The sequence below is a fragment of the Anabrus simplex genome, chromosome 8 (genome assembly GCF_040414725.1).
Source record: "Anabrus simplex isolate iqAnaSimp1 chromosome 8, ASM4041472v1, whole genome shotgun sequence".
Taxonomy (NCBI): Eukaryota; Metazoa; Arthropoda; class Insecta; order Orthoptera; family Tettigoniidae; genus Anabrus; species Anabrus simplex.
Window position 1 is genome coordinate 92783298 of NC_090272.1, and position 25790 is coordinate 92809087.

The following is a 25790-nucleotide window of genomic DNA, read 5'->3' on the forward strand; positions in this document are numbered from 1 at the left end:
TACGTGTTCTGTGATAGTGCTAGAGCAGCATTGCATTAACAATCCCATGGGAACTTGTAGTAGTGTTTTTGGAATGTTCTTCTGGTAGAGGGACGTTGATTAGCTTTGTAAGGTGCCATTCACAGAGAGAAAAAGAGAAGGAAAGAACCCCGCTGCCCCCTCTAGCGGCAGCCCAATTGGCTGCATTAGCACTCTCTTACTGCGCGCCATTACTTCAACAATCGCGCTCTCGTTCGGCAGGTACAGATGCTACTCAGAGTCCTTGCTCTGCTGTGACGACCAAGTAGTCTAGTCCAGTGTGATTGTTTTCTGCTGGCCAGAGTCCAAAGTCGGTTAGAAGCGCGGCGTGTCGTGTATCGTATCAAGCTATGCATGCGCCACTTGTCGCTATGTCTACGTTCCTGTATACACTGCTAGGGTTGACGGTGGGCTCTTCGCTCCACTGTGCGGTGCGCAGGGAGATCTCCCCATGCGCCTGCAGGACGCACGAGGCTATAGGTACTGTTGCCGTCGCTTGTGAACGTATGACATCCTTCGCGCAGGTGTTGGATGCCCTTACGGATAAGTTCCCGGCAGATACAGGCATCTCATTGAAAATCGCGTACTCTCAGCTCGATGATTTCTCAGCACATAACTTCCAGCAGATCGGTATCGACATCTTAACGCTCAAGTTAAATCACGACAACCTCAGGTAAGTCAGACAGCAATAATTTTAAATGTTATATCCATATCAAGTGATTTCGTAACTGTAATTCGTAATTGTAGTGACTTCTTTATTCTATACTAAAAATGTTTGGAATTATCTAACCTGTCCTTAAAGGAAACTATTGACTTTTTTAAAGTGCTTTACACAGAATAATTAAACAATATATACTGTGTGCGTGTGATTTCATAAGGACAACTATTTAAATTTGTCTTTTTCTCATGTATTGAGAGTACGAGGGTGTCTGTTACAATGTAGGTACGAAGGAATATCTCCGTACTGCGGTCTTTTATAGTCTTAAATTTGCGGCTTTTGCTTCCTATGGTAATTTAAAGCATAGTTCGTAAGTCCCCCAGAACCTCAAGCCTCCCAGGAACTATTTTCTTATGTATTTACACAAAATGAAACTTAAATATTATATATAACCTAGTGTGTTCGATTTTTCAAGAGAATGAACAGTATTCGTGTATTTTGCATGGGTTGAAAATATAATAACGTCTATTGTTAGTATACGAAAAAAATCGCTGTACTATAGAGCTACAGTCTAAAACGTGCAAGATTTTGTATTCAATACAAATTTCAGACATAGACCTACAGTTTCTTATTTTCTTAAGTATTTACACAGCATTCAACGTATTTATTATAACACATGTCGTAACTCACAAAAATTGACTTTTAACGTGACTGCACATTGAAAATTACAGTATCATCCTCTGCCAAACAAATAAACTGTCGTGAATCTAAACCATACGCTGGGCTGAGTGGCTCAGACGGTTGAGGCGCTGGCTTTATGATCTCAACTTGGCAAGTTTGATCCTGGCTGAGTCCGGTGATATTTGAAGGTTCTCAAATACATCAGCCTCGTGTCGGTAGATTTACTGACACGTAAACGAACTCCTGCGGGACGAAATTCCGGCTCCTCGGCGTCCACAAAACCGTAAAACTACGTATCGGGACGTCAAGCCAATAACTATAGTATTATTATTATTATTATTATTATTATTATTATTATTATTATTATTATTATTATTATTGTAAATCATGCTAAATAAATTTTATGACACAAGAAATAATTTTAGATTTCTTGAACGTCTAGGGAGAGTGATAACTCTGTGTATAGTTAAGTAGTTAGTAATTTCTAGATGCTCCATTAATACTCAAGCACGTATAAAAATATCAATAAATAACACAAATAATAAATAGAAATACATTTTGAGAACCCGTTTCAAACATTAAACTCGAACAGTGATTTGGGAGAAAGGACAGTATTATTGTAAGCGTGCGGTACCTTGTGTTCTATTCTCTCAACGAAATTAGCTCAATTAGTCTTTTGCTCATCTATTAAGAGTAGGATAGCAATTAATGAATTTTACGAAACCAATCACCCGATTAAAAGATATTTTATAGACTTAAATTTGTGAATTTTCCTTTCTAAGGAAATTTCAAGTACAGACCTGGGAATTATTTGCGTGTTGCTTTTTTTTTTTTTTTTGAGTTGAGTTCAAAACTGTATTGTCAAGTTGAGTTCACAGCCCAGAAGATGTGTGAAATTCACTAAGTTCTTCTGTTTTGACTGCTGTTGCATTGATGTCTATCATTAAGTCGTTATGTGTCTATTTATGTAACGGGTAGGAATATTATGGCCTTAATATTGGATCGTAAATATATTTGTCAGTCGATGTGCTAATTTTTTTTAAATGTCCTCAACGGTTAGAAATCTTTCGCCTTCTAAATAAGTGAGAAATACTACATTTACTCTGTGGAGCTCATACGAACAGCTTTCAGACTTGTATATTGCGATCGCTTTTAAACAGCAATAATAATAATAATAATAATAATAATAATAATAATAATAATAATAATAATAATAATATTCATCATCAGATCCCGGGTGAGTCCGGTGGCAAATGAAGGTGCTCAAATGCGGCAGCTTCAAGTTGGTAGATTTATTGGGAGGTAAAAGAAAGCCCGTGCGACAATATTCCGGCACCTCGGCGTCTCCGAAAACAGTAGAAGTAGTTAGTGCGATGTGAAAACCAATAACTTTATTATTACATTCACAAGCAACAGATTTGGCTGATGTGAGATTTTGATTTGTTTTCATTCTTCTCTTCTCTCGCTCCGGGACTGGGTGTTTCTGTTAGTCTTCCTTCACACACAACACACCAAACCACTCTACCAACCAACTCACAGACACACACTAGAGTAAAAAACCCTACACGCAGGATTGGCCTAAGGATGAACGCCCGGTCATAAAAATGGACTCAATGCAAACGTAGTACAGTGCCCAAGTAACTGGTAAAATATCTCGAATCACCTCGGGAGCTAAATTTTATTTCGAGTTATCGAAATTTCCAGATATAAAGAATACCGTTTTTGAGCACGTCATCATCATCATCATCATCATCATCATCATCATTTCCCTTTATCCAGCTGTAGCCGGGTAGGGGCAAATGTGGTTCCTCTCCACTTTCTTCGGTCTTTCCACCACTCCTCCTCCAACCCTGTGTCCCAGTCCAGGTTTCTTTCTATAATGCTGCGTTGGATGGTATCCTTCCATCTCAATCGTGATCGTCCACGGCCTCTCCTTCGTTGGATTTGCATTTCCATCACCCTTTTTTTTTGGCATTCTTTCGTCGCTCATTCGCTTTATGTGCCCAAACCATCTTAGTCAGCTCTTCTCTATTCTATCATTCATTTTTTCCACTCCAATTTCTTCCCGGATTTTCTCATTCCTTATTTTGTCTCTTCTACTCTTCTGTATCATACTCCTCAAGAACTTCATTTCGGCTGCCTGTATTCGACTCTCATCCTTCTTTCTCATTGTGCAAGTTTCTGCCCCATAAGTAGTTATGGGTACGTAATACATCTTGTACATAGTATCCTTTGCTTCCGTTGGCACATCTTTGTCCCATAACATGTTTCTTACACTATCATAGAAACAGCTTCCAGCTTGAATCCTTTTACTAATCTCAGCATCCAGTCGAGCATTCTCCATTAATTCACTCCCCAGGTATGTAAACGTCTCCACTACTTCCAGGGGCTTGACTGCAAGTCTAATCTGACCTTTCCCTTCTTTCTCCCCTCTAGTCATAACAAGAGTTTTACTCTTTTCTACACTTATTTTCAATCCACATTCTTCGATCTTCCCATTCACCACATTCAACTGTTCTTGAACCTTCCTGTCGTCTTCTCCCCAAATCACAATATCATCTGCAAATAAGATGTTCATTTCTCTTCCTCCTATGCTGCTTTTGCTGTTCTCATGATGTCATCCATTACTATTGTAAACAGGATTGGTGATAGAACACTTCCCTGTCTCAGCCCACTAGTTATTTTGAACCAACTTGTTCTGCCAACTTGTGTTTGCACGCAACTACAACATTCCTTATACAATGCCATGATCATTTTTATTAATCCCTGTCCAATTCCTTTTTGCACCAGACTGTCCCAAACTTTCGTCCTGGGGACGTATAACACAAAATTGAATCATATGTATCTAAGGGCTTATACTAAATGTAATATTTAAAATATAAAAACAAACTCTATGTTACGGCATCACTTTAATTATAACCATTATTATAGTAACTGTCCGCCTCTGTGGTGTAGTGGTTAGCGTGATTAGCTGCCACCCCCGGAGGCCCGGGTTCGATTCCCGGCTCTGCCACGAAATTTGAAAAGTGGTACGAGGGCTGGAACGGGGTCGACTCAGCCTCGGGAGGTCAACTGAGTAGAGGTGGGTTCGATTCCCACCTCAGCCATCCTGGAAGTGGTTTTCCGTGGTTTCCCACTTCTCCTCCAGGCGAATGCCGGGATGGTACCTAACCTAAGGCCACGGCCGCTTCCTTACCTCTTCCTTGCCTATCCCTTCCAATCTTCCCATCCCTCCACAAGGCCCCTGTTCAGCATAGCAGGTGAGGCCGCCTGGGCGAGGTACTGGTCATACTCCCCAGTTGTATCCCCCGACCAAGAGTCTGAAGCTCCAGGACACTGCCCTTGAGGCGGTAGAGGTGGGATCCCTCTCTAAGTCTGAGAGAAAAAACAAACCTGGAGGGTAAACAGATGATGATGATGATGATTATAGTAACGTTTTAGAATGCAGGATACAGTACATACAGTAGTGAAACAAGAAACATACCTCGGTTAACACTTTTGGAAAAAAATCCGTTTGTCTCTTCTGTTTGTTACTGCTAACCTTTCCTCCCTTCACGTTGAAACTTCTCGTCAATACCACGCAGGCGAGATTCGTAAATGGAGCTTGTCATCCGCGACTTCCGGGGTTGCTTTCGTGCTTCGCCGATTTTTCGATCATTAGAAGTTTTAGTTTTTCGGTTCCCGACATATTAGCTCCCAGCATCACTGTAACCCTTTCTTTACTTGTTAACTGTTCCTCACAAACCACAAATGCATTGCGTAGTTAGTGTGGCACAAAATTCGAGTTACAGAGTATTTCTTGCTTCAGAGTCCGTCTCCATGGCTAAATGGTTAGCGTGCTGGCCTTTGGTCACAGGGGTCCCGGGTTCGGTAGGGTCGGGAATTTCAACCATCATTGGTTAATTTCTCTGGCACGGGGGCTGGGTGTATGTGTCGTCTTCATCATCATTTCATCACCATCACGACGCGCAGGTTGCCTACGGTTGTCAAATCGAAAGACCTGCACCTGGCGAGCCGAACATGTCCTCGGACACTCCCGGCACTAAAAGCCATACGCCATTTCGTTTTTTTGCTTCAGGGGAGAAAATGTTTGCTTCGAGATATAGAGAAATTCGTGTAAATGAACTTCGAATAATAAATTACTTCGAATAATAAATTACTTCAGGATACTGAAAATTCAGCAATGGAGGTTCGAGATATCGGGGTTCGACTGTATTGTTATTATTATTATTATTATTATTATTATTATTATTATTATTATTATTATTATTATTATTATTATTATTATTATTATTATTATTATTATTATTATTGTCCGCCTCTGTGGTGTAGTGGTTTGTGTGATTAGCTGCCAAATCCGGAGGCCCGGGCTCGATTCCCGGCACTGCCACGAAATTTGAAAAGTGGTCCGGGGGCTGGAACGGAGACCACTCATCCTCGTGAGGTCAACTGAGTAGAGGAGAGTTCGATTCCCAAATCAGCCATCCTCGAAGTGGTTTTCCGTGGTTTCCCACTTCTTCTTCAGGCAAATAACTTAACTTAAGGCCACGGCCGCTTCCTTCCCTCTTCCGTGTCTATTCTTTCCAATCTTCCCATCCCCACAAGGCCCTTGTTCAGCAGAGCAGGTGAGGCAACCTGGATGAGGTACTGGTCCTCCTTTCCGCTTGTACCCCGACCAAATGCCTCACGCTCCAGGACACTGCCCTTGAGGAGATAGAGATGGGATACCTCGCTGAGTGTGAGGGGAAAACCAACCCTGGAGGGTAAACAGATTAAGAAAAGAAAGAGAGATTTTTTTATTATTTTTTCAAGCGAATGGACCAGTAAGGATCACGCTACAACTTCATTTCTTTCTCTTCATGCGGAGTTTTCTCTGGGTCCAATACTCCTTCATGCGTTCGCTGGCCTGCTTCCGTTGTTCATCTGTCCAGGCTCTTCCGGTCTTCCTAGTTCTTCCTGCGGCTTGAACACCTTCCAAATTCTTCAGTGTGTTCCTAAACGTATTCCTTTCTAACAGCTGGTCTTCCAAGATGCTTAACCTTTCCATATCCTTCTTCGTTTCATTAATCCATGCTGTAGTGGTCTTTTTTCTTCAGAAGTAATCCAATATCTGTTTGGTAAGTCTGTTTGCGTTCATTCTGTATAGATGTCCAAGAAACGCCAGTCTCCTTTTCTTCATGGTCTCTGAGATTCTTTCCACCTTCTGGTAAACTTCTTTGTTACTCCGAAGTTTCCATCCGCTTTCAGTTTGGACAGCTCCTATAATTTTTTCTGAGGATTCTTCTTTCCAGGACCTCCAGCTTCTCCAGCTTGTAATTCATGGACAGGCATTCACTGGCATATAGGCATTCTGTTTTGACAACGGCGTTGTAATGTTTTAATGTGGAATTCCAAGATAGGCATAAGAATATTATTATTATTATTATTATTATTATTATTATTATTATTATTATTATTATTATTATTTCGTGTGGCTATTTCTAGCCGAGTGCAGCCCTTGTAAGGCAGACCCTCCGATGAGGGTGGGCGGCATCTGCCATGTGTAGGTAACTGCGTGTTATTGTGGTGGAGGATAGTGTTATGTGTGGTGTGTGAGTTGCAGGGATGTTGGGGACAGCACAAACACCCAGCCCCCGGACCATTGGAATTAACCAATGAAGGTTAAAATCCCCGACCCGGCCGGGAATCGAACCCGGGACCCTCTGAACCGAAGGCCAGTACGCTGACCATTCAGCCAGCGAGTCGGACATTATTATTATTATTATTATTATTATTATTATTATTATTATTATTATTATTATTCCTAACCTGAAGGGATATACTTACTATCTCGTGTTCCTATGGTGATTTGTAGTGTGATGTGTTGTGTGTAGGTAAATGAAGATGTGTATTAAGAAAAAAACGAATACCTAGTTTTATAGTTCCGGATCGCCTGGAACTGGAGAGAGAGCAATCATTTATTGCAATTCATATTATTCTGATACATGCATGATGTTCTTATTACATTTAAATTGTTCTACTACTACCTTAACAAGCATTACACTTACACCTAGTTACTCTTTCCACCTAATCTCTAAATTGTAGTTCAAAAAAATTAAGACTTTATTTTTCTCCTAGGTATTAACAGTGTTTTATTGTCTAGGACAACATGTATCTTACCTTTTTTATTAATTGGCGCGAGTATTTGCTTATTATGAGTCCGAACAGATTTCTCCTTAGTTTACAATAGACACCGTGAATTCTTGACCTACAACTACGGAATTCCAGCAGCTGAGAAAGGCACATTTCATCTATTGTAAACTAAGCAGATTAAAATGCAATTTAACACATTAACAGTGACGACAACAATACAACCATGATTCTAAACGTTGACTTTGTTCTTGGTTTCTTTTAATACTTTTAGTTAGTGCTAATCTCTTTTAATTTCCTTTTTCCACTTCTTCTTCTTTTAAATTTGTTTACCCTCCAGGGTTGTTTTTTTTCCCTCGGACTCAGTGAGGTATCCCACCTCTACCGCCTCAAGGGCAGCGCCCTGGAGCGTGAGAAATTTGGCCGGGGATACAACTGGGGAGGAGGATCAGTACCTCGCCCGGGCGACCTCACCTGCTATGCTGAACAAGGGCCTTGTGGGGGGTGGGAAGATTGGAAGGGGTGGGCCAGGAACGGGGAAGGAAGCGGCCATGGCCTTAAGTTAGGTACCATCCCGGCATTTGCCTGGAGAAATGAGAACCACGGAAAACCACTTCGAGGATGGCTGAGGTGTGAATCGAACCATCCTCTATTCAGTTGACCTGACGAGACTGAGTGGACCCCGTTTCAGCCCTCGTACCACATTTCAAATTTTGTGGCAGAGCCACATATTTCTTAAAATACAAAAAAAAAAAAAAAAAAAAAAAAAAAAAAAAAAAAAAAAAAAAAACTTTGCTATTCGTCGTGGTCTGACTCATTCTTTGTTTAACAATTTAGCAATTTTATAGAATTCTTTCTCTCCTTCTATTTTTGATTTATATTCACCTCCAAAATATTCAATTCTAAGCGCATCAGTTCCCCTACATACTCTCAATAGATAAGCTTCTTCCATTATTTCTCCACAGAGTAAACAATGGTTTTCATTTTCTCTTGCTGCCCCTTATTTTTATATAACCCCATTAGCCACCACACCACACGTCTTAATGCTAGAGTAATTAACTAGACAACGTTAAAATTCCCGACCCAGCCGGGAATCTAACTCGGGACCCTCTGAGCCTAAGAACAGTACCGTGGCCATTTAACCCAAAAGCTGGATTTATCATTATTATTACTAGTATTATTATTATTATTCGTTTGTGGCGGTGGTGGTGGAGGAGGAGGAGGAAGAGGAGGAGGAAAAGGGAACGCTGTTGCTGTCAAGATCAATAACTTCCTGATGGTACCGTTCAGTCTCTCACACGCCTCTTATTAGGAGAGACGTTTCACATCCTCGTAGTATTATGTCCTCCGTCTGGGTATATAAATTTGTTAGACACACTCCTTCGATGCCGATGATTGTGTGAAGGAATTCAAGGAACAGCCGAGTGGCATTCAGAGTACTTTAATACCAGACTTACCGGTTTTAGACACGGTTCTGTCGCATGTAAGCATTTTATATGAACAACTGGCTCAGAAAGGAAGGGAGTAGGTGCCTTTGAAATTTGTTGTTACGGAAGAATTTCAAAGGTGAGATGGATACACTGGACCTCAGATCAAGAGATAGTGGATAAGGGTGTAAGAGGTGAGCGATTCGGGGAAAATTTGACCAGAAAACGAGATATATTGAGAGGACAAAACATGTACCAAACAGGATCTGTTCATTTGGTTTTCGAAGGAAGTGTAGGAGGTTAAACATTGTAAACTAAAACATGAATATGATGTACAGAGTAGTGAGGATGTAGCAGTTATGTTGGAATTAAATAGTACAAGAAATGTGATACGGAGAGCTGCATCAAACCATTCTCTGGACTGACAACCCAAACAAACCATACAGACCTTGTGCTGAGAGGACCAGGTTTCTTTGCTAAGTTCCTCTATGCGGATATTGTGTAAAAGGACGTCATACACATTACTTCTTTTTAGTGTGTCCTAAGAGGAAAATTACAAAACAGCACTTTTGCCATGAATAACAGTACTGTATATTACATATAACATGCATGACCGAGCAAGTTCGCCGTGCAGTTAGGGGCGCGCAGCTGTGAGCTTGCATTCTGGAGATGATGGGTTCGAACCCCACTGTACCGAGCGAGTTGGCCGTGCGGTTAGAGGCACGCGGCTGTAAGCTTGCGTCCAGGAGATAGTGGATTCGAATCCCAACGTCGGCAGTCCTGAAGATGGTTCTTCGTGGTTTCCCATTTTCACACCTTAATTAAGGCTACGGCCGCTTCCTTCCAACTCCTAGGCCTTTTCTATCCTATCATCGCCATAAGACCTATCTGTGTCGGTGCGACTTAAAGCCACTAGCAAGAAACGAACCTCACTGTCGGCAGCCCTGAAAATAGTTTCCCGACCGGGCGAGTTGGCCGTGCGCGTAGAGGCGCGCGGCTGTGAGCTTGCATCCGGGAGATAGTAGGTTCGAATCCCACTATCGGCAGCCCTGAAGATGGTTTTCCGTGGTTTCCCATTTTCACACCAGGCAAATGCTGGGGCTGTACCTTAATTAAGGCCACGGCCGCTTCCTTCCAACTCCTAGGCCTTTCCTATCCCATCGTCGCCATAAGACCTATCTGTGTCGGTGCGACGTAAAGCCCCTAGCAAAAAAAAAAAAAAATAGTTTCCCGTAGTTTCCTATTTTCACACCAGGCAAATGCTTCGGATGTACTTTAATGAAGGCCACGGCAGATTCCTTCCCACTCCTACTGTAGTCCTTTCGTATCCCATTATCGCTATAAGACCTATCTGTGTCGGTGCGACGTAAAGCTAACTGTAAAAAGAAGAAAAAGTATGCATGTTGTGCTCTTTTCTCTCTAATTAATTAATTAATTAATTAATTAATTAATTAATTAATGGTGCTCGAACATATACAGGTTATCGGCGGTGGTGAACTGGGAAAGTGCTAGGACTAGGGAGGTACAATTCGTGGCTTTGAATTGGTGCAACTCCGGCATTTCCCTGATGAAAATGGGAAACCACTGCAAACGTTATTTCAGGGCTGTCGATGATGGAAGTTCCAGCCCCATAAGCTTACAGCTAAATGAACCGTACCTGCTGGTGATTGCACTGATTTACAAGGGGCAGATATCTGACGTGATGTTTACTGTCTGTAGTGCAGATTTTCATGCTGATTTCAAATCTGAAAACCATTTTGCTCTTTCACGTCAGGTTTTTGAAGATGTTAAAAAATATTTTTCATGGAAGAGCGTTCGTTGTAAATATTTAATTGTATTTTCGTTTTCACACAAAGCTGAATATTTTAATTTGCTTCGTTTCTGTTGTTAGTGACAGTGGATATTATGACGTCCGGAGGTTGCTTAAATTCATCAGATCTGTTTTGCTACGTGTGAGGCTGTGTAACAAACAAATCCAGTATGTGCCATGTGGTGCATTTGCACAGATCTTAGCCAAAGCCCATGTTCATTAGTACTCCATATAGCAATCAGTGCTCTAGTGAAATTTCTGTCTGTGAGTTGTTTTTCTTGATAAAATGTCCAATCACCATCTACTAAACGCAATGCCTTTTCGCTGTAGCCACATCTGATGATCTTCTGCTAGCCTCTTAATGTTGCTATATGAACCACATGCTAGTTCACCGACAGAGTTCTTGATGTATGCCATCCTTGGTCGTCCCCTGGTTCTCTTTCCTAGTATTTTACCTTCAATGATGGTTTGGTAGAAGAGAGTCATGTCCCAGTACGTGTCCAAGGAACTTTGTTTTCCTCTTCTTTATCGTATTTAATAAACATCGATAATCTTTTACGTTCTTTAAAACAAGGTCATTTGTTTTTTTCTATCCAGTTGGATGGATACAATGTTAAACATATGTAAATAACGGTGGGTGACAGAGACAAATGGTTTGCATATTTTGAATCAACGTGTATCTGTTGTCTTAGAGTCAGACTCGTTGGCTGAATGGTCAGCGTACTGGCGTTCGGTTCAGAGGGCCCCGGGTTCGATTTCCGGCCGGGTCGGGGATTTTAACCTTCATTGGTTAATTCCAATGGCCCGAGGGCTGGGTGTTTGTGCTGTCCCCAACATCCCTGCAACTCACACATAACACTATCCTCCACCACAATAACACGCAGTTACCTACACATGGCAGATGCCGCCCACCCTCATCGGAGGGCCTGCCTTACAAGGGCTGCACTCGGCTAGAAATAGCCACACGAAATTATTATTAGATAGTTGTCTTAGAACGCGTGTTGGATACCAAGGTATCCGCCGAAAATCATTTTTTGTTTATGAGTAGGGCCCGGATGTTTATGATGTCATATTTATTTATTCATATTCATCCCATGAAAAACACAAGTAAAGCGTGCTTTTATCTAAGGTGAGTAAAATTATGCAATTTTCAAGGGTCGTATTGAGTCATATTTTGGGTCTTTTAATGTTTTTTTTATAATGTTCCAATAATTTTTCATATCATGGTCATATTTTCCCGAGAATTTTCGTGTTTTTGTCATATTTCTATATTTTATTTCCATTTTCGAACAATCCTTTCAGTGGTTTTAAAGGCGGATTTTTCACATCTCCTAATTGTTGCGTGTAAGTTCTTACATTTTATCTCCCTTAGAAATATATATTTATGTGAATTAGGAGGCTAATCTATATTGAAAGAGACAGCTGCGTATAAAGCGACACAATAGTGAGCCTCAACTGAACTGTAATGATTTGACGTATTTCAAATGTGGCCTAGTAACATCCTGCGATGTTGAGTGGTCTTTTTTTCCCATTACAAGTCAATGTTGCGTGAAAATAGAAATCGTAATTTTTTCTTCTTGTAATTCTTCCCGATCGCCCATCAAAATGTGACATTTATCTCGTTCTGTGCAGAGTCTAGAGTTACCTCTGAATTAAGTAAACACAAAATATAATTAAAAAATTAATATTATTATTTATTTATTATTGAATGTTCTAGATTTTAAATATAATGTTAATTTAAACAGCGGCGAGATTTTTAAGATTTCGAAAATGTGACAAAAAGAATTTAAAGTAATATTTATTGTCATATTTTAATATATTTTAAGATCATAAATGCTTGCATAGTTATAACATTTCTAGGTCATAAACCTATTGATGAGCGTTATTGTTGTAAGAAGAAGAACAACAACGGGGGTAACCATTCTCTCTTAATACCAACCAGACAAAAACCTGAACAGGTCCGAACTTCGAAGAACGAAGGAAAAAAAGAAAGGAAAGGACTGCAAAGAGAGCCTAGCCAATCTAATACCGTTTTGGGTTAGAGAGGAGCAAGAGATAGGGAACCTGGCACAAGTAAGTGGAAACCTATCCGAGAGTTCCCGTGGCTGCCAACTCACGTTCCCAAGTTGAGACCTAATGGGGGTTCCCCTTTCAGAAGCCTTTTACGACAGCCCGTGGATGTGTTCTATCACCCCTATAACGACTCGCACCACACAGCTATTCAACTCCTTCACCTTTCTGTTCTCAGTGATAACTTTATTAATGCTTCACAAGTGGGGAGAATCTGAAGACCCATCCTGCGACTGTGATAATGTGCCTCAAACCATCCAGCACGTTGTTATGGACTGCCCAAAAAAGAAGATTCAATGGATCTGTTCAAGAATTGCATAGTGCCTCTACAGAAGCAGTGGACTGGCTGAAAAGTCTGGACATTAAGTTTTGAATGCTGAACTGTAAATTACATACTTGTTTAAGAAATATGTATTTATAATGTATCCTTGTTTTGCCATACGAAATAAGTAACTTTATTAATAACATTATATGAGAATATTCGAAATAACTGCATTTTAAATGTAATCTTCCTTTAAACCGATGGCGACCACTTAATGATACAACAATTCTTCTCATTTAATTTTTGATATTTGTCTTTTAACGAGCGAGTGGTTGCACGGCATGGTGCTCTTAACTGTCAGCTTGCATTCGGGAGACAGTGGGTTCGAACCCCATTGTCGGCAATCCTGAAGATAATTTTCTGCTTTCCCATTTTTACACCAGGCAAATGTTTAGGCTCAATCAAGCCACGGACGCTTCTTTCCTACTTCTAGCCCTTTCCTATCCCATCCCCGCCAGAGCATCTTTTCGAGTCGGTGCAACGTAAAGCAAATTGTACAAACAAGTTTATCTTCGAGTGATCATAGAGTTTTTATTAAGAAGATAAATAGTTGCGTAACCTTCACGATCACATGGTCTTCATGTGAACCCCTACTAGGGATGTTATTATATTTTAATACACTTGTCTGTATCAAGAAACCTGGAGTGACTCTTATATCATTTTGCTTATTTTTAATAAAATAAAAGCATTTAACGCCCAGAAATAGGTAACAGACTCCATACGTTAGTGAGGGTATTTCTCCACAGAAAGTAACTTATTAAAAAAATGTTCGTGCCACGTAATCTACAGACACATTAGTTCTTCTTATTCTTCCTTCTCTCGTCCTTTATTTATCTATCTTCAGATACAATAGAGCTTTCGTTCTGGTAATAGGTAACACATTAAAAAGACATACACTGTAGATCCTACCACGAGATGCTGTAGGAAAAGTGGTGAAGAAAGAAAAATAGAACATTTTCTGGTTTGTATTTCTATTTTTGGACAACTGCGAAACAGACTAGTTTAAATGGAATTTGGCAGCATTTCATCTGCCTAGATTGGTGTGATTATTAGGTTATAGTTGTGTCCAGCATTAACTTGAAGTCTTAAAGCATCGCTCGAAAGAGACCACTGACCGGAATCAAATTAGTCTATATTAGCTCCCGCGTCCTTTTATAATAATAGGAATAATATTAATAAGATAGAAGATGGGTTACCTAGGAGAGTAATGGTCTCTATTATGGAGTTTAAGAGAAGTAGAGGGAGACCAAGACAACGATGGTTAGACTCAGTTTCTAACGATTTAAACATAAGAGGTATAGAGCTAAATGAGGCCACAGCACTAGTTGCACACAGAGGAATGTGGCGACGTTTAGTAAATTCACATCGGCTTGCAGACTGAACGCTAAAAGGCATAACGATCTATAATGATGTATGTATGTATGTATGTATGTATGCATGTATGTATGTATGTATGTATGTATGTATGTATGTATGTGTGTGTGTGTGTGTATGTATGTAATAATAATGCCCGACTGAGTGGCTAAGACGGTTGAGGCGCTGGCCTTCTGATCCCCAACATGACAGGTCCGATCGTGGTTCAGTCCGGTGGTATTTGAAGGTGCTCAAGTACTCATCCTCTTGTCGGTAGATTTACTGGTACGTAAAAGAACTCCTGCGGGACTAAATTCTGGCACCTTATCGTCTCTGTAAACGCTAAAAGTAGTTCGTGGTTCGTAAAAAACAATAACATTATTATTATTATTATTATTATTATTATTATTATTATTATTATTATTATTATTATTATTATTATTATTATTATCTTCATTTGCCTGATGTGAAAATGATAAACCAAGAAAATACATCTTCTGGGATGACCACAGTGGGGAGGGGGGAGGGGAGGGAGTCGAACCCACCTTCTCCCCGAATGCAAGCGGACAGCTACGTGACCAAACTGCGTAGTCAACTCACTCGGTCTAAAATACCAATTATCACCATCGTTATTAATGAAAATGAATTGGAGAGTAAGAATTTGATGCTTTTATACACTACCCTTCTTCCCTAAAGAAATTGTTGTCCTATCTACGGTTAGAAGGATTTTAAAGTCTTAAGCATATCGCTGTTAACATTATTCACTCCACTAATGACTCAGGAACATATGTTAGCAGTTTATTGCGTGTTTTCCCCGCAATTGGTTTTAAAATGCGGAAATATCGTCTCATGGCATAGTCTTTCAGAATAAAGATCACCTAGTTAGCCTATTGGGTTATGGTCCCCGACAGGAACCTGGCAACGTACCTCCATAGCCATACAGACAAGGCGTTTGCTACAACCCGGATATCTCTGATGGTAGATTGCTAGCCTTCTGAGTTCAAGTTCATAGGTTCGACCCCAGCTCAGTTCGGTGATATTTGATGGTGCTCAAATACGCCAGCTTCATGTTAGCAGCTTTAAGTCGCACCGACACAGATAGGTCTTATGGCGACGATGGGACAGGAAAGGACTAGGAGTGGGAAGGAAGCGGCCGTGGCCTTAATTAATGTACATCCCCAGCATTTGCCTGGTGTGAAAATGGGAAACCACGGAAAACCCTCTTCAGGGTTGCCGACAGTGGGGTTCGAATACTGGATAATCTCAGTAGATTAACCAACACGTTAAAAAAACTCCTGCGAGACGAAATTCCCGCACCTCGGCGTCTCCGAAAACATTGAAAAGAATAGTGGGGGGACGTAAAAGTATTATTATTATTATTATTATTATTATTATTATTATTATTATTATTATTATTATTATTATTATTATTAAGTCAAATAACAGTGCCTGCTACAGACTATGTGGGAGTAATGAATAATTACGTTGCTTTAAAAAACTAGGTATTTTTTAGTAGAATCAGAGTACAAAGGAGAACATACACTACTATAGTTCGAGCGCATTTCTTCAGGGTTCATGATAGCATTGAAAGACTGTTCCAAGCGGAAATCCTAAGTTCGAATCCCAGCATGTAATGAAAATTATTCTTAGCTTTGCAAGAAAAGGAGCTATCAGAGTCAGGTTTACTATACACGCCAGAAACTGAGAGACACGACTCGAGAAACTATAATTCGTAGATATATATGTTTTATACTAGGTAATTGTTACGGAGATGTAAAATAATTAAACATAGATCTAAAATAAATGCCGACTCAGATCAATCCTTTCTTTGACATAACTGTCAGTACATAAGATACATTAAATAATTTTGTTTCCATTTATGGAATATTCTAATCTGCACCATCATAGTGCTTCACACCTATTTGTGTCGTAGCGACCTAAAGGAAATTGTAAAATAAAATAACTTAGACAATAAATAACACTAGTGTCAAAATTCCAGCACTGACGCTGTTGAAGCGCAATGTGAAAATAGTGAAGTGGGAAGAAAAATGAATTTTCACTATGCCGCCATACATCCGCTTACCTTTTCTGGAGTTTAATAGCAAATTCGTTTAGTGGTGGCCTATGCATTTATCGGTTAGGTTTATCATTTATTTTCCTAAAGTATATTTTATTTAAAATATGCACCGTCACTGCATTGTCCTACACAGGAGGTTTGCAGTTGTGTCTCAACGCCGTACTAGCGCCAGCATCTTGGAAAGCATTCCAACTGATGAGCCCGCTACTGCACTGGGGCGAAACGTCGGTAATTTCACAATTAAAAAAGCTTAAAGACTTAAGAGCTTGAATATATTTTATTTACTAATTGTTTTATAGTTCTCTGTTTACTTCATCGCCCCTTTCCCCTTACACCATGAGTCATGTTCGTAAGGTAGGAATTTAGTGTAAGTTCTTAAGTAATCCACTACAGATACACATTGTTATCTCCAAGGCCGGACAACGCTCCTGTTTAATGAGTTGCATAAACATTAGGGACCAGTTCTTTGAAACCCCTAATTTTTATGCAACTTGTCCTACCAAACCTACGTGTGGCGTAGAGTATGCCTTCGACTCGTTGATAACTAACCTATTGCAACATCGAAATCCGCTCCCTATCTATCACTAATGATTTAATTCCCATTTTAACATACATCGTGATTGGTGGTGGTGACTATTGTTTTAAGAGTACAACTTGGTTAACTATCATCTCCTAACAATAATCAGAGGATACCCTTAAAAAATGAAGATATCGGTCGAGTAAAGAGAAAGGCCACGAAGCGAGTGAAAATGAGATTCCCTAGGCTTTGCAAACCTAATACTGTTGGAGACGGAAGACAACAGGAGTTGACCAAGGAAGGTTGGATAATATTCAAAGTGATTAGTGTGATAGAAGTAAGTGGGCACAATGCCAGATTTAGCTAGATTCCCCGTAGTCATTAACCCGCGCTCCTAAGTTTAGATCCCCTCTGGGTTTCCTTTTTAGTCCCCACTCACAGAGGGTAATTCACATTGTAAAACGAAGTTCGTATACATTCTCATTATATAATACGCAATGTGTTGGTTATAAATATGTAAATACAGATGCTGAATACGTTTCGTAATAAATCAAAGCATATTAGGCTAAGAAAAATCGTCCAGCGGGAAAATGTGTCGGTGTAAGTACCCATCACATCAGGTGTTCAGGAATTCGGTGGAACTCAAGCCTCCTGTGGCAGAGTTTAGCGGTCGACCAATATCTTAAATGAGGATTTTGTCCTCCTTTCACTAAGGCCACATTGTTTTCACCGCAATCACTACAATGGCATCATACGGTACTTCCTTATATTTGTTCATTTTGCTGCGTACGGTCGATTCCGCAGCAGGGCCTACAAGCTTAAATGTTTGAGGCAGATTGGAAATTGTCATATTCACAAGAATACAATAAAAGTAAGAATTTCTACCTTTTTGGTACTGCATATTTACTTAAAACTAGCTAATTAGTAGTACATATTTCGTTCTTTAGGAACATTCCCAGCTACTTTTTCCTTGCTTAGGTGTAGAAATGTTTACCCATTTTAAAATAGTAAGTTAATTATGCTTAAAATGAACCTCTTAAAAAAGTGTCGGAAACGGGCGGTGGGAGGATGAGTTGAATGGAGAACTGCAGGTCGAGTAAAGGAAGATTTATTATGTTTATCTTCTAACTTAATTTAAAACACTTCCTAATTGCTTAATTAGGTCTTAAAGCTTCCATACAACTCTTTCGTCCTTTTAAAACTTTATGTTTCTAAGTCACATAACTGACCTCTTAAGAAAGATGTTACAGAGCTCGATGGCTGCAGTCGCTTAAGTGCGGCCAGTATCCAGTATTCGGGAGATAGTAGGTTCGAACCCCACTATCGGCAGCCCTGAAAATGGTTTTCCGTGGTTTCCCATTTTCACACCAGGCAAATGCTGGGGCTGTACCTTAATTAAGGCCACGGCCGCTTCCTAACCACTCCTAGCCCTGCCTTGTCCCATCGTCGCCATAAGACCTATCTATGTCGGTGCGACGTAAAGCAACTAGCAAAAAAAAAAAAAAAAATTAAAAAAGAATGAGGTTTCGTAATCTCGTCGTTTCAGTGTTATGACTTGGTTTTAGGAATGCTACCTTAGCTGCTCCTCTTTGCTACTATAACAGTCATGGTAAAGTTGAACGACTTGAGTATAAGTTGTTTAGATACCCCCCTGAAGCTGAGTACTTTCGTATTAGGAGCTATTGAAGGTAGTAATTTTCAAAATACACCTGGACATCTCTCAAAAGACGTCGTGGTGCTGCACGACAACGCCAGGCCACACACAACTAACAGCATGCGTGAATTGTTCCAGAGCTTCCGCTGGGAGGCGCTGGAGGTACTTTCAGATTTCAGTTAACCACAAAATATTTTAAAAGAAATGGAATCCAATGTAACCAAACAAAACAACTTGCCTTTATCGACACAAAGCATGTGAAAAACACTTGGAGAATGACTCAAACTATTATAATATGATCAGAAATATGCTTTTATACCTTTTTTTGTTCAAATATGATTTAATGCTAAAATATGCGTAGCCATGTTGAAACACCGGATCGCGTGAATGCTTCGAAGTTAAGTAACTCTGGGCGTGGTCACCATTTGGATAGGTACTCCCCACGTGCTGTTGACTAGAGGAGGAGCGAAAAGACCACCCTCCAGATGGGGGCATTGACTTAGGTCGCCAACGTGCAGGCTTATATAAGGTATTTGGTTTCTATTTAAGCATTTATATGACTTATGAAAACTGTGTCGTCATCACAAAAGCTAGAAAAGTGTTGAACCTGAATTTTTAAAATGAGACGAGGATAAAAATTTGACATGTCTTAGAAATCGGAGCCATTAGTAGGCCTATTTTTATTATTATTTTCGTTTGGGCTTATTTGGGACCACGGGGCTGATTTTTACTCTTTCTTCTTGCCCAGAAAACTTGTGTGCCAGCTTCCTCTCGTCTGTCCAATATAGTCTGGTGTCCCTGTGTTCTTCCTGGTGAGGGACACTGGGCAGACACCCTGAACAGTAATCTGTCAGAATCTGTATGGTGTTTAATGGAATTTCTAATTTTTCAACGTCCTATTTCACTGATGTAGGGGCTGCCTGGCCGAGGCGGTAAAGGCGTGCTCGGTTCGCCTGGAAGGACATGGGTTCGAATCCCCGTCAGGAAGTCGTAAAATTTAAGAAACGAGATTTCCACTTCCGGAAGTGCATATGGCCCTGAGGTTCACTCATCCTACACCAAAAATGAGTACAAGTTAATTCCTGGGGGCAAAGACGGCCAAGCGTAGAGCTAACCACTCTACCCCATCAGGTGCCGCGGTTAACAATGGTAAAATCCTTTACCTTCCACTCCTCCAAGGGCCTTCATGGCCTGTACGGAGGTGACTTTCTCTTTTTTTTATTTCACTGATGTAGTCCATTTGTTCTTGGAGGATTTCCCTCTACCTGCCACGCTGAAGATCTTTTTAGTGAGCCTGCAAGGGTCCATGCGGATCAAGTGGCCGAGGAAGGCTAGTCGCCTTTTTCTCATGCATGTGATTATGTCTTTCTGATTATCATAGAACTCATTGTTGTGCCTGATTCTGAAAGTGCTATCCTATTCTCTTATGGTTCCAAATATCATCCTTAAGATTTTCCGTTCCTTGATCTCTGTTTTTCTGAGTGGACTCTTCCTGATCATCAAGAGACATTCAGAGGCATAGAGCATAGCGGGTCTTATTACTGAGTTGTAATGTTTAAGATTCGTGGAAAGGTATTTGGAAGTGTAGTGGTAGACCCTCTCCAACTTGGCACATCTGGTGTCCATTGCCAATGTTTCACTTTCATTGGTAATGTCCATTCTCGTAAGTACTTGACTGTAGGGACTTTAATAATGGTGGAGTCTTCTAGTGGGATTGTTGATGGGGCTCGCGTAATGTTAGTTATGAACTCAGTTTTTTGTATATTCACCTTCAGACCGGTCTCAGGTGCGATGTTGTAAAGGCTCTGTAAGGTTAGTAGCCTCCTCTAAGTTGTTGGCTAACAAGGTAAGGTCGTTTAATTATTATTTTATGCCCTTTTTATTCAAATATGACTTAAAATACGAATTTACATGCCAACAGCGTAGCTATGTTGAAACACCGGATAGATTTTATTTTTACTTTGTATACCTGTGTTATGGTCTTCCTTCCTTCCTTCCTTCCTTCCTTCCTTCCTTCCTTCCTTCCTTCCTTCCTTCCTTCCTTCCTACCTTCCTTCCTTCCTTCTCGTACTCTTTAACACACATTTCTCTAAAACATCCTTTGCCAGTAAACTTGCATAATCCTATTATGTGAGGAAACAATGTTTAAGATATCGACGTATTTATCGACGTATCGACGTGTGGACAGTCGAGATTTCTTCTGAGGACGCAGAGCACAGTTCCCTGCGAAACGTTAAGAATTTCACCTTATTTTCTTGACACGACATAACCCCAAAAGCCTATACTGTATCATGTCTTTAATATTATAAAGTTATTAACCGAGAGAGTTCCTGTGTGGTTTGAGTCACGTAGCTCTCAGCTTGCGTTCGGGAGATAGTGAGTTCGAACCCTACTGTCGGCAGTCCAGAAGATGTTTCCCATGGTTTACTCTTTTTCACACCAGACAAGTTCTGAGGCTGTACCTTAATTAAGGTCTCGGTCGATTCCTTAGCTCTCGTCGACCTTTCGTATCCCATCGTCGCCATAAGACCTATCAGTGACGATGCGACGTAAAGCAAATTTTTTTAAAAATATTCGAGATCCCATTAGGCATTTTTGAGTCGTGCAAATACCAGCGTTTCGCCCTTGTATGGCATCGCGCTCATCAGTTAGATCGAGAAACATTTCCAAGACGCTGATGGCTAGTGGCGTTGTTGAAACACCATTGCCAGCCTCCTATCAAGCATATACAGTGACAACGGACTGGGGGAGATATGCACCTCAACTTGTATAAATGCCTATCTTTGGCTTTTATATCGTTTAAGAAAATAATATAATTTCTTCAACGTTCTTTCTAGTTGATAACAAACGCCAGGAATTTTGCCCAACAGGAGTTCCTTAAGTTTCCGGAAGCCAGTGACACCGCCTTGTCACATTAAAACACCCATAAATTCCATTGACGTCAATCGGGATCAACCCCGTTACCTTGGAAACGCAAACCTATCAACTAACCCATTGCACCACAAAAATTTACCTGAGAATGACTCTCACAACTTATTGTGCAGGATAAACGATCATGACCCCATCCAATTAATATAATGAGGAAAATGACTGATTTTGTTAATCTATTTATATAAAAAACATGTCCTGTCTGTCTGACTGACTGACTGACTGACTGACTGACTGACTGACTGACTGACTCATCATCGCCGAACCAGGCGAGTTGGCCGTGTGGTTAGGGGCATGCGGCTGTGAAGTTGCATCCGGCAGAGAGTGGGTTCGAATCCCACTGTCGGCAGCCCTGAAGATGGTTTTCCGTGGTTTCCCATTTCACACCAGGCTGTACCTTAACTAAGGTCACGGCCGCTTCCTTCCAACTCCTAGGCCTTTCCTATCCCATCGTCGCCATAAGACCTATCTGTGTCGGTGCGACGTAAAGCAACTAGCAAAAAAAAATTCATCATCGCCGAGCCAAAACTATTGGACGTAAGGAAATGGAATTTTGGGGGTACATTTATATTATAGTGAAGGTGCTCACTAAGGAAGGATTTTTGGATATTCCGTCGCTAAGGCTACGGCCGTGTTTTCTTGTTTTCCACTTGAGAGAGGACTGTTTCTCACATGTAGGTTCCATGTCGTATGTTCCAGGGCGTAAAAAGGGGGAAGCATTTTTAAAATGGGTGTATCTATATCTGATAATGAAATTAAATGGCGTATGGCTTTTAGTGCCGGGAGTGTCCGAGGACATGTTCGACTCGCCAGGTGCAGGTCTTTTGATTTGACTCCCAAAGGCGACCTGCGCGTCGTGATGGGGATGAAATGATGATGAAGACGACACATACACCCAGCCCCCGTGCCAGGGAAATTAACCAATTATGGTAAAAAATTCCCGACCCTGCCAGGAATCGAACCCGGGACCCCTGTGACGAAAGGCCAGCACGCTAACCATTTAGCCATGGAGCCGGACTATATCTCATAAACGTAACATGTTACAGACGTGAAAATTGGTATTTCTTAATCTCCTTTTAAAAAAGAAACACTCCTTTTTCGTTTTCAGAAAAAATCTACTTTGGTGGGGAGGAGGGAGAAGGGGGTAAGGATTGATGAAGGGTTTGAATTCTTTTTTGGGGATAGGCCTACTTATATCTCAAAAAGTGAAGATGTTACAGACGTGGAAATATGCATTTGGAATCTCCTTTAAAAATAAGGAAACACGTGTTTCTTTTCTGTTTTCTGTTTCTCACGTGTAGATTCCATGTAGCGTGTCCCAGAGTTAGCTCTGGCAAAAGGCAATGCCACAAACGTGGTTTATAAAGAGGTTCTCAGATAAAAGAAACTCTATTTTTCGGTGCGTTTTATACTTTAGGGATTTTCAGATAATGTCTTAGTGCAGTAACGATTACTTTTATCAAGTTACGAAATTCACGCGAGTGAAGCCGCAGGTAACAGCTAGTATATCCTATTTTGCGACATGACGAGCCTTTCTTCGCGTCTAATATCTTCTAGTATCAAAGTAATTCTTAATGAAACAAGAACTATGTGATACATGCGTATCACGTCATGCTCACAAGTCTAATAAAAAGAAAGCATTTTCTAATGTGTGTCGCCTCTGTGGTGTAGTGGTTAGCGTGATTAGCTGCCACCCCCGGAGGTCCGGGTTCGATTCCCGGCTCTGCCACGAAATTTGAAAAGTGGTACGAGGGCTGGAACGGGGTCCACTCAGCCTCGGGAGGTCAACTGAGTAGAGGTGGGTTCGATTCCCACCTCAGCCATCCTGGAAGTGGTTTTCCGTGGTTTGCCACTTCTCCTCCAGGCAAATGCCGGGATGGTACCTAACTTAAGGCCACGGCCGCTTCCTTCCCTCTTTCCTTCCCTCTTCCTTGCCTGTCTCATCCAATCTCCCCATCCCTCTGCAAGGCCCCTGTTCAGCATAGCAGGCGAGGTACTGGTCATTCTCCCCAGTTGTATCCCCGACCCAAAAGTCTGAAGCTCCAGGACACTGCCCTTGCGGCGGTAGAGGTGGGATCCCTCGCTGTGTTCGGGGGAAAAGCCAACCCTGGAGGGTAAACAGATTAAGATAAGATAAGCTTTTGTCAAGGCCGCGTTGTTCTCTTCCTTCCTCGTTCAACAACGTCAACGCAGGAAGTCAACAGCTGAGTGCACATGTCTTTCCGAGAACATAATGAAACATGGAGCAGTTTCCACGAGAAATGAAAAGGTTACTACAAAAATTCCTCGTAAGTTTATCTACTCGCTTGATAAAGATGATGATTATGATTGTGATAATTACAGCTGGCTACTTGGTATAACAACAAAGAGATATAGTCATTTTATGTGCTGTCCTTTTCAACTCTACATATAATTACCTCTACCTACATCTACTGAAGCAGTGAAGGCGCACTTGATTCCACAGAAGGTCAGGGTTTCGGTTCCCCGACATAAAATTGAGAAATTTAGAAAAGAGACGTTCAGTTCTCGAGATGTTCATGGTCCTGAGTTTCATTCAGCCTTGCTATGGAAATGGCCTCTATTGTCGGATTTTGTATTATGGACACTTGATTTTATACTTGAATTACAAACGAACCAATAAGCCTATTCCAAAATCAGTTATGCCAATATTTTACTTGTTTAATTTTTGCATTAGGATGTATAAGGCAAATTGTTTTTGATTGTGGTTGTAGCAAATAATGTCCGGGTTTCCCCTGTGGGTGAGGGTGGTAGAATAACACCCACGATATCCTCTGCCTGTCGCAAGAGGTGACTAAAAGGGACCCGAGGGGCTCTTAACTTGGGGAGCGTGGGTTGGTGACCACGGGGCCCTTAGCTGAGTCCTGGCAATGCTTTCACTTACTTGTGCCAGGCTCCTCACTTTCCTCTATCCTGTCCGACCTCCCTTGGTCAACTGTTGTTCTTTTCCGACCCCGACGGTATTACGTTGCGAGGCCTAGGGAATCTTTCATTTTCACTCCCTTCGTGACTTTTGTCTTTCTTTGACCGATACTTTCATTTTAGAAGTGTCGGACGCCATTCATTTCTTTTCTCTGTGATTAGTGTAGATGATGGTTGCCTAGTTGTACTTCCTCTTAAAACAATAATCACCACCACATTGTCCGGGTTTCTTGCTTCTTCTCTAGGAACCACTCACTTAAAAATATATACATGGGAAACTACTTGTCTGATGGTAATGAACTAGTGTAATACTCAATTTACAATTTCACCCACAAAAAGTTATTGTTTTCCTAAAGCAACTTTTTCTCAGCTCAGGATAAACGTACAACAGGAAACTTGAGCTCGTTTCGAAGCACTCGGTCGTTATCAGAAACTATACAACCACTGTAACAGGGGGGTGTGATACTGAATTAATGAAGAGTAATATTGGTGAGAGGTTGTATGTGCGCTGAACCGTACTTTTAACAGCAGGTGGGGTGGTGAGACCAATTTTTAAACAACGTAAGCTGCAGTCGCTTAAGTGCGGCCAGTATCCAGTATTCGGGATATAGTAGGTTCGAACCCCACTGTCGGCAGCCCTGAAAATGGTTTTCCGTGGTTTCCCATTTTCACACCAGGCAAATGCTGGGGCTGTACCTTAATTAAGGCCACGGCCGCTTCCTTCCCATTCCTAGCCCTTTCCTGTCCCATCGTCACCGTAAGACCTATCTGTGTCGGTGCGACGTAAAACAACTAGAAAAAAAAACAATTTTCAATTGTTACAAACTCGTCCCAAACATCCCTTAACAGAGAATACTTTATCTGTATTTCCTAGTTGCTCAAATATGTCCTAATAACTGCAAGTAGGCTACAAATGGACACTTCACTTTCAAGAAGATTAAGACAATATGTCTGAGAAAGGAGATACGGTTAGATGAACTTACCCTGACGTAATTTCTTCCATTAGAAGAAGCGATCATTAATTTAGGATAACCTAAAATGATCTTGTAGAGCAAGAAAGCTGCCGTCTTTACTTCCTTTTGTAACTCAACATTCCTTCTTTGACATAAAGTTCTTGGTAAAGAATATAATATGTTTTGCACAACGCAGTAATGGCAATACTTTCCCTTCAAGTCAGGAGCGTAACAAATGTAATACGCGCTCACC

At 40.9% G+C, this 25790-nt stretch overlaps 1 protein-coding gene across 1 annotated transcript in view; it reads left to right on the forward strand.

Annotated features, from left to right (window-relative positions):
- Positions 1-389: 389 nt before the first annotated feature.
- Positions 390-25790, forward strand: part of ltl (larval translucida) — a 202229-nt gene continuing 176828 nt past the window's right edge. Inside the window, exon 1 of the mRNA XM_067152363.2 lies at positions 390-691. Within this exon, the coding sequence (XP_067008464.1) occupies positions 390-691 (302 nt within the window). The remainder of the gene's footprint in view (positions 692-25790) is intronic.